Source organism: Pteropus medius, unplaced genomic scaffold, assembly GCF_902729225.1.
Source record: "Pteropus medius unplaced genomic scaffold, Ma_sr-lr_union100, whole genome shotgun sequence".
In the NCBI taxonomy this organism is placed as follows: Eukaryota; Metazoa; Chordata; class Mammalia; order Chiroptera; family Pteropodidae; genus Pteropus; species Pteropus medius.
The window spans coordinates 18674346-18684055 of NW_024349800.1; the positions used below are offsets into that span (position 1 = coordinate 18674346).

Here is a 9710-nt window from a genome sequence, read left to right on the forward strand (position 1 = left end):
CTTGAATCAGCCTCATGGCATTAATTCTTAGTACTGGATAAAAAGTCTCATCATTAACATTTTAGGGATGTCTCCAGAATGAATCAATTTAAGATTTTTCCCCCCAAAAACCTGCAAAACAAAGGCAAGTCAGCAAATCTACAAAAACAGAAGGAAGAACAGGAGTAAATGACACAACCAAAGTAAGCTCTCATGATTAATACAGGTATATCAAATGCTTATTTCCTGATTGCTAGAATTATCTCTGAAAAAATCATCAAATCTCCACGTACTTTAAAACAGCAACCATAAGATAAAAATAACCTTACAGATAAGTGAAACTATTTCTTTGAAATGCTAGCCTTAACATAAAATGCGGTTTCTTTCGCGTCAAGAAAAAAAGGTAAAATAAGACAAAACAGCTCAGTTTAATTTCAAACGTTAATATATTTTCTATTTTATATTGAACATATGCATCTGTAACCCCTCATTTGCAGCAACTATCACATCCTCATAAAAGGGACAAAATTTGTAAGATGCCTCTTAAAATAAATATTCTTTTTTATAAAATAATAAAACTTCAAATAAATATTCTTTACACTAAACAATATGTTGAAAAAATTAGAAAATAAAGGTTGAATTTTACTGTAACTGTACAATATACATGAAGTCCAAAGGGAAATCAGAGTCTTACAATAAAGGCTTTCTGTAAGGCAAAATACAATCTAAAACATACTGATTGATTCACATTCTTCCGAATGTACAACATATTAGTATAATATTTTGTGACTGTGCCATATAGCATGGCACAACTTGTTTTTCACAGTTGCAAATATTATTGTATATACAAAAATATAGCACATTATCTCTGAAGAAAACAATGAAAAAAAAAGTCATCTGCTAATTTACAAATTTTGCAAGGACTATTAACAAACAAAAATTTTGCCTAGGAGAGTGTCTGTTCCTTTAGCTTATGCAAGGTGTGAGTCGCCAGGTTCCGTATGTATCCCATACTTTGAGCTCTGTTAGCTGAGTTCTAACAAGCATATCAGTTAAAATGGCACATGGACAAAAGCATTTCACTGCAAACAGCAAAGAATATCCCAACCCTCTAGTAACAGTGCCAAGATTATAACCGTTTAGTTGGTTGCATATGTGTGTTAAAAAGGAAAAAAGGAATAATCCTTATTACAGCAATATTCCTGATTAATGATGCTATGTTGGTTTTTCAAAGTTCCTGGGTGGGACAGTGGGAACTTTGCAGCAAACTGTGTTTGAGTTTTTACAACGACAACCAGGCCTGTTAACCCGGTCATAACACCCCTGGCACAATTTAAGGCAACCCTTGGCTGGAAGGTAACACCATAAACAAGGCAAAAAGAGGGACATGACGCCCATGGCCGACCAACGTGTACAACAGTGAGACTGGCTGCAAGAACACGGGTTGTCAGCACAGTTGTCCTCGTCATCATTAGAACAGTGATAGAAGAGACCTTTCACACAGCACACACAAGTCCCATAGTCAATCACGTTCTGGGCCGAGCAAAGGCACTGCTTGTCGCAGATCCAGTCTGACGGCAGAGGCCTCGGGTAGGTGCACTCCTTACACTTGCACTTGCCACAGTCCTCACACCTGTAGGCATGCAGGCCCAAATCTTCCTTGCTCAGTGGCTTAAGCTCACCTGGCTTGAGCTCTGATTTGGGCTGCACCCGGATTATCCCATCGGCAACTGGCCCAGAGAAGGATGGTCCCAACAGTCTCTGTTCGGAGGAACTGCTGCTGGTACTTGTCCTCGTACTGCTCCGGGACCCGGAGCTGACAGTGCTGATGGACCTGGACAGAGGGGCTCGTGCAGAAGAATGAACAGAGTGTTGGAGCCTGGGGGGCTGGCGGTGCTCAGGCAGACCATGGAGTCTCTCATGTTTGTGCTGAGTGGAGGGGCGAGGAGCAGGCTTGAGCCCAGGTCTCGGAACCACAGTGGGCCCCTCTGTGTACTCATTGGTGTTTCGGATGGCTCTGATCTGATCCAGAGACAACACGTGTACCTGCTGGGTGAGGGCATCTCTGGGGTCAGGCTCCCCACGTTGCCTGCCACCATCACGGGGTGCCTGTAGCAAGGGCTGCGACCCGCTGCCACTCTGAGCTCTGGCCTCCATCAGGTCTTGGAAGTGTGGTCACTCCAGCAGGCTTAGAACACATCTGAATTCCTGTGGAAACCAAGAGGGAAAAGTAGGTTTATACTCCAGGATACTTCCCACTCTCCACCTACCTGAGTTAACTCTTCACTTCCCACTTCCCCTAGAGAAACAGGATTTGAAATGGAGTGGCTGTGGGAGTTATAGAATAGCCATATGATCAATGCCTGTTCCAAAACATAATAATTATGGCTGAGTACTGACAATTCTTTAATCCTGTGACGTGCAGTGACACAAGCTGACCTGTTTCAATCATACAAGTAACAATTTCTTATTCAAATAAAATTTGCAAGATTCAAATCAGTGTAAAAATTTCAAGAAAGTAATGTTAGAACATAACATTGCTACTGACATTCTCAAAAGTTGAATACTTTTACCAAATTTGAACTAGGTTTAAGATTATCATGGCCATGTGCCTTAAATGTCAATATAGCTTAGAAATTTGTACTTTAATATACAGTTCAAATACCTTGAATTATGATTTATCTAGTTTTCTGTGACTTTATTAAAATCCCGTAGAATAGCATGCAAAAAATAAATATTCTCCCCCCAAGGAACAGTTATAAATTTTATAACAATCAGGTATTAACTTATATAGTAGCACAAAGTTATAGAATTAAAAACAAATCGATTCAAAAATTCTGTTAGGTGCCAAAAGCACAATAAAGCAAACTCGCACAACAAGCAATGAGACAGAAACTTATTTTCAACTTTTCAACTTGAGAATTGAACCTTCTACAGCCTGACTGCCTAGAACTTAAATTCTGCAGCTGAAAGGCTGTTCTGTTTTAGAAATAAGTTATGTCAAAATCTTAACTGCTGTGCTTGTTTCCAAAAACTTAACAGTTCAGAACATAAACTGGTTGGTGATAACGGGAAATGTTCTAAAAATTCAAGTGTCACATCTCAAATCTATCATTCTGACAAGTAATCGCTTCAATTGCAAACCCTTTATAAATTTGAAAATTATCATCCCCTTCACCACTAAATCTACAATAAATAAAAACAGGCAAAAGTGGACCTTTATCCAACCTCCGCTTTTTAGAAAAGAGACACAAGGCAGGTGACACACGCCTCCCAATTTGGAACAAGGCAGAGCTGGAAACCGGATCTCACTTCCAACAGAAAGGCAGACAAGACAACGATGCTCTTTGCTTTCACTCCATTTATCGGCTCTATCTACACTCCAGCACTGTCCCCAGCAGGTGGGACACAGTCGGGCTCCAAGGGACTTTTTTTTCTCTGGGCGGACTGCCGCAGCCCAGAGGCTAGGCTGGCCCCCCCTGCGCAATCCCGAAACATGCAGACAGGCGGGGGGCGGGGGGCGCGGGCGCCTCGGAAAGGAACGTGCTGTGAAACGCTCGAGCACACTTCCCCCTCCCCTCCCTTTCCTGCTAAAATCTCCCCTACCCCTGGCAAAGGTCACGTAGCCCACCACAAGGCGTTCTCGAAAAGGCCTCCGAACTTCGGGTACAGGTTTTCAGCCCAAAAGCCGCCAGGACGAAAGCCCTGCCTGAAACACAGAGCCGGGACACGGAGGTCTAATCCACGTACACTGGGCGACTCGACAGTGCACTGACCAAAGGGTCACTGCCTGCAATCTGCACACGCCTGTATGTTAATTTAAGAAATACAGAGGTGTGTGCGCACACACACCTCTGTATTTCTTAAACGAAAAATTGCTTTTTAATGAAAGAACATGTTGCAGGGCCCCACTGCACACGTCGGGCGTGCAGAACCCATATCCCTGGGCCGGGAACTTTTACTGTAGTGCAAAGAAGCTTCTTTTGGGGGGGAGGGGAGGTGTTCTTTTTTTTTTTTCTTCTCGCGAAAGTGATTTCTGTCCATCCTTGGCCTCCTTCGCAGTCCGCCCCCCATCCCCCGCTTTGAAACTCCCATTAAGAACAGTGTGTGATCAGACTAAGGATTAGGAGGAAAGGACTTCAGCACAGGGGTGGGGCAAACACACACAGAACCGCTTTGTAAAAACGCACAAGTTTCCGAATTAAAAAACAGCAGCAACAAAAAAAGTAGATCAGCCAAAGGAAATAGAAAACTAGCCTCTTATGCCACCTATTTTCAGGTAATGGAAAACGATCACGACCGCTTGATGACTTTCTTCCTGTGTTGGGTCAGCCCAATCTTCTAAAAATAAAAAAAGCGTGACCCAGGCGCACCACGGAGAACGGAAAAAAGAGAAAGCTGCACTTCCGAACCGCAGAGACCCGGCGCCAGGCAGGGCGACGCTCCCATCCGCATCGGGCTTGCCTCTGTCCACACGGGACAAGGGCGGGGGCTCCCCTCCGCCCGGCACACTGTCCTTTTTCCACCCGTGGGTTCTCGCTGCCCCCGTGAGGCGAGCGACTCGCGCGCCCTCGGTCCCGCCTCTCCCAGGATTTGCCTTCCCTGGAGAGGAACAGGTTAGAAATGCGGGCGCCTGCAACGGCGACCTGGAAAACACAAAGTGGTTTGCCTCCCTCTCTTTCGCCCTCAGCGCCGAATTCGCGGCCAATGCAGGGTCAGGAGCCGACCCGCGGCGAGCGGTCCGCCACCTCAACCACCAAGAGCGCGGGCGCGTGGGGTCGGGCACACTGCACCGGGCGCGCACTGCAGCCCCCGCCGGGATTTAGAGAAAGGGAGGCCCGAGGACAGAGACCCCACTCCCGGACCGAATGCACCTACTCCATGTTGCCCACAACGCGCCGACTACGGCGCCGGGAGTTGAAGAGCCGAACGCGCCTCACCGTGATCGCGGCTTTGCACCAACCCCTCTCTCCGTTGAATTCTCTTCTTCCTGCGATGTGCAAATAAATCCAGCCCCGATGCAAACTTTTCCCCCCTTCTTTCCAAACTCTGCTCCAGTCCAACTTCTGAGCAATCGGCGGTAGGGAAAAAAAGGAGAGGACTATCCTCAGCCAAGTCCCCAGCCGAAAAACACTCCGGGGTTCGTGGCTAGACGCGACCCCTTTCCAGAAGCGCACGCGGAGTATTTCCTTTTTTTCTCAATGAACTGGAGGCCGAAGCGCCAATGGCGAGTCTCTTTTCCTGGCAGATGAGCGAATGAGGAAAGAAAACGGCCTTACAGAGAACCTAAAGCCAGATGGCTAAGTCGTGCGGCCGCCGTCGCGTTGGAGCGGAGGCGGCGCGGGGACGCGGTGCCGCGGCCGGGCCGGGCGGGCGCGGGGGCCTGGGCGCTGCGCGCTCCGCCGGCCCCTCTCCGCTCGCGCTGCGGCGCGCAGCTCTCGGCGGTGCAGACTGGGCGTTGTGGAGGCGCGGCGGCGAGGCCGAGGCGGGGGCGGTGGGTGCGGAGGAGGAGGCGACGGCGGAGGAGGAGGTGGAGGAGGAGGAGGAGGAGGAGGAGGGTCCGGAGCCCGGTCGGGGGGGGCTCGCCGTTGGCCTGCGCCCTCGCCTTTCCGGAGGAGGCAGGGAACTCTGCGGCGGCCGCGGCAGCAGTAAATGGCGTCATGTGGATCCGAGGCGGAACAGAGCAGTTGTTGTCCCAGAGGATATATCGCATCCGGTCCCAGCTCATTGGCTCCGCGGGGCTACATTCACTCACACTCCAGCGCCCGCCAGCGCTCCGAGCCACAGGAGGCATTCAAAAGGGCAACCGCGCCGCCCTGCGCGTCCCCAGGCCGGTCCTGCAGCCCGGGCGCCGTCACGCGGGGCGCCCGCGGGGCCGGACTGGGCATGGCGGGGTTAGTTTATCTAGTTTCAAGGAAACACTGACCTTAAGGTTTCCCCAGAGGCCACGAGGACGAGCCATAGGCTCGAGCTGACTTACGGAACTTTCTCCTCGCCTCTTAGAAAAAGAGAATGAACATTGAAAACTAATTCGGGCCACACAGTGTTAGCATTTAAAACAAGTTGCAGGTTTTAAGACTTTATTCGGAATCCATTTCAAGCCCACCTCTCCCCTTTTCTGATCCCCCTCGAGGGGGCGACGGGGAGAGAAGGAGGGGGAGGGGAAGGGGAGCGGGAAGTGAGGTGGGAGGGCTATTGGTTTATTCTTTGTCTACTGGATTAACCCGATTATACACCAGGCACCAGCACTAACCGCCTCCCCCACCTCAGAGCGGTGTACCAGAGGAACGGAATGCAGATTCGGGTTTCAAGTACTTTACGCTCTGACCGGGATTTGCTTATTTATTGTGTCGATTTGTAGATTTCGGTTTAATATTAGATTTTATTTTTGAACGGGGAGTTTAAAAAAAATATTTGTTACTGTTTTGTTTGACACAATAGCTGAAGGAAATTCTACAGTCTACGCCTTTTTAAAATTAGTTAATTCAGTAATACGCACATACACGACTAAGGGCGACATCACGGGTTTCTGAAATGGGAGCGGGAGCTCTGTTTCGTTGAAGATTTCCTCCACTTACCCAGAAAAGTCATCCTTGATTTCTTATTCTCCTTGTCACCGAGGACAATTCTCAAGAAGATTCTATTGTCCGTTTGGAATGTGGACTGTATTTTACTAGTTTAAAAATGTAATTATATATAAAGATAGAAATGCATACATATGCACTGCTCTAACTGCCGTTCACTTACTAAGAAACGTTTGCACGTGGGCGCACTAGTGAGAAATTAACACCCCCTCATGCACATTCCTAGTACTGGATTCAAATGATTTACAGAATGTTTTTACTTTACAGAAAAGTACGGTTAATACTCCCAAATAGCACCTGCGATCTTGCCCCCGTGCAAGGTTAGAGTTCTTAAAACAGTGCTAGGAAAACGTGCTTAACTCCCCGGGTCCAGCTCCAGCCCACAACCGTTCGCAGCTGCCCTGGCACTTGCTGCCTTCTCCTGAGCTCTCGCTCTAGAATGTCCCGGACGCATTCCCTGCCGCGCTGCGCTCCCGCCCTGCCTTCTCCATGTTTCTCTAGGGCTGTCTGCCCTCGCCCGCGGTTTGGAACAAGAGATGGCAGGGGAAGTGGCATGCGTTATTTCCGGGCGCTGGCCTACGTCCCCACACCCCTCCGGTGAGGGTGGACGAGGCTACGTCGGCCGGCTCCGCCGTGTCCCGGGTGCTGCTGGCACAGGTCTACCCGGCTTCCCAGGTCCAGGCCGCTCGCCCGACGCCCGAGTCCTTTGAGCCACCGCATGAACGCGGGCGTCGTGTAGTTTACGGCCCGTCCGGCCACCAGGGGGCGCCCATCCGGCGCGGGGCTGGAGCTCCCTTCCTCCTCATTACTCAACGAGGGTAGGCGAGGTTACCTTTCGAAATGTACTGTAGGCAGGCTGTTTCAAAAAAAAAAAAAAAGAAAAAGAAAAAAAAAGAAAAGGAAAAGGAAAAGAAAAAGAAAGAAAGAAAAAGAAAGGAAAAAAAGCATTTATAACATAAATGCCACAACAGGTAGTTTTCCCTACCGTCTCCTCGGACACGTTCCGTTTGGAATGCGAAATGAAGCACCTAGGTTCTGAAAAACTCCAGCTTTTACCAAGGGGAAGGAAGGAGTTGGGGGCCAAAGCCAGGTTGTTCAAAGCTGGTCGGGAATGCGCTGTTGGACTGCGGTCAGGCAGTCTCAGGCAGGACAGGTGAAACAAATGTCTTCGCCTCTTCAAACCCCTTTATCCTGTGACTGCTTCCTGTGAGACACTTGTGCCCATTCTGTTCTCCCACCACTGCGGGGACTCTGTAAAGACACGTTGTTCTGGATCAAAGCATAAAATGGAATTTAAATCAGGAGCTTCCGCCTGGTTAGAACACCTTATATTTTATTGAGTCAATAGGGAAGAAACTAGGAATTTATATTTATCTTTCATGAGCTAGAAGGAATCCCATGTAATCTAGCTCTCCCCTCCTCCCCCACAGCCTCCAGTTTGCTGGCTGGAAAAACATTTAACCTGTAATTTAAGCACAAGGTAAAAACAAGAATCTGTTGGATTCTTTCTAATTTACTCCTTACTATTTATTTTATTTAGTGCAATTATTATTTTTCAGACGTGGTGTATAAAGCAGTATATTGTACCTCCAAAGTTTATTTAGGGAGTTATAATCCCAAAGAGGAATTATGTTTATGTGTATGCATGTGCACGCACACACAATGAAGTGTTTGGTGCAGCTCTTGTAATGTTTTCCCAAATTGATTCTCATGTTGCATTCCAAAATTATGACTGGGATTAATTTTGAAAGATTCTTCAGAATTATGAAAGAATGTTATGTAAAACTTCACAATGACGTCCATTTCAATCGTGTTGTAAAAGATTCTAGAGAGGCAGCATAGTTATTACCATTTGCCTAATGCTGAATCCATGGAAACTCGTGCAGCACCAACACTCACCTCCAAGTTCTGGGGGATACACCAGGTAATGTGCCTTCCTACCCTAACCATGGAACAGGACTGTGTGGCATACATTTGGAATCTAACCTCTGCCTTTATTTTATTTTCTGTGTTCATTTATTTGGATTTATTTCATTTTATAACTATTATTCTCAATTTCTTTTGTTAAATGAGGCAGTATATAAACTTATGTGATTTTTGCCTCCCCCAATCTTTGGTAGAAGGCATCAATAGAGATGACGTAGACATGCCACTTTACCAGTAGGTATGTGGGCAGAGTTAAGTCAGATATTTTCAAGGTTGCACTACTCAACTCACCTAAGCTTTTGAATATATTTAGCAATGGGTGAATGTAGCTTTAAACAACTCTACTTGTAGTTTGTGTGTGTGTGTGATTGATCAAACTACTTGGCCTCACTTGGTTCAGAGCCAGTTTTAATAACCAATGAGAATTCTTGCAGTGATATGATGAATTTTTGAGATAAGAATTAATAGCTATTGATTATTTGGTTATTTTGTTAGTTTTATAAACAAGACACTTTATTTATGTATTCACATTGAAAGTTGGTCCAGAACACACCAGTGTATACTGCTTCCAAAGAGTAACAATTTAGGTCTCTCAACTATTACGTCTCCTCACATCCCAATTGCAATAGCGAACATAATTTATGCAAGGACTCTTCTGGGAAGGACCTTCCTCAATTAAAGGGCTTTGCAATAATGGACCTTTTGATTTGGCAGCCATGACTTTAGTCACTTCACTTTTTGAATTGCTTTGATTTTTCAAATTCTGTTGATATTGCCTCTGGGAAGGAATTGGGAGTGGCTGTACTAAAAGATGCAAATGGATTCAAAATAGACCCCTGAGGTTTTTATCTAGATAGCTTGGAGAACTGGCAACAGTTTATCTCTGCATCTAACCTTCTTTGGTGGTGTCCTTTATCTCTAACTAAACTGTAGAAAAGATTTGGAATTATTTCAGGGTAAGAGGAGTGGTCTTGATGAAGTTGACCTTGAACTGGAGGCTCCTGTGGGTCTAGTCTTTTTCTGAGATCTTATATTCAACCTGATGATTCCTACTGGTCCTGCTAGATCTAAGCAATTATTATTACAATTTCTTCAAAGTTAGTTGTGGACTGAAGTTCTGAAACAAGGCAAAACAAGATTTCTGTGCTGGCCAGCATGATTTTTCTCATATTTCCAATATATTTGTCCTTTCACCTGAAGACCAAGCTTCTTCCTTTGTAG

At 46.5% G+C, this 9710-nt stretch overlaps 1 protein-coding gene across 1 annotated transcript; it reads right to left on the bottom strand.

The window, feature by feature from the left end:
• Positions 1–406: 406 nt before the first annotated feature.
• On the bottom strand, positions 407–5427 carry SPRY2 (sprouty RTK signaling antagonist 2). The gene is made up of 2 exons (XM_039886974.1): positions 4920–5427; positions 407–2187 (listed from the first exon to the last, which is right to left on the bottom strand). Exon 2 carries the CDS (start codon positions 2134–2136, stop codon positions 1195–1197), a length of 942 nt encoding a protein of 313 aa, XP_039742908.1. The 5' UTR covers positions 2137–2187; positions 4920–5427; the 3' UTR covers positions 407–1194.
• Positions 5428–9710: the final 4283 nt, after the last annotated feature.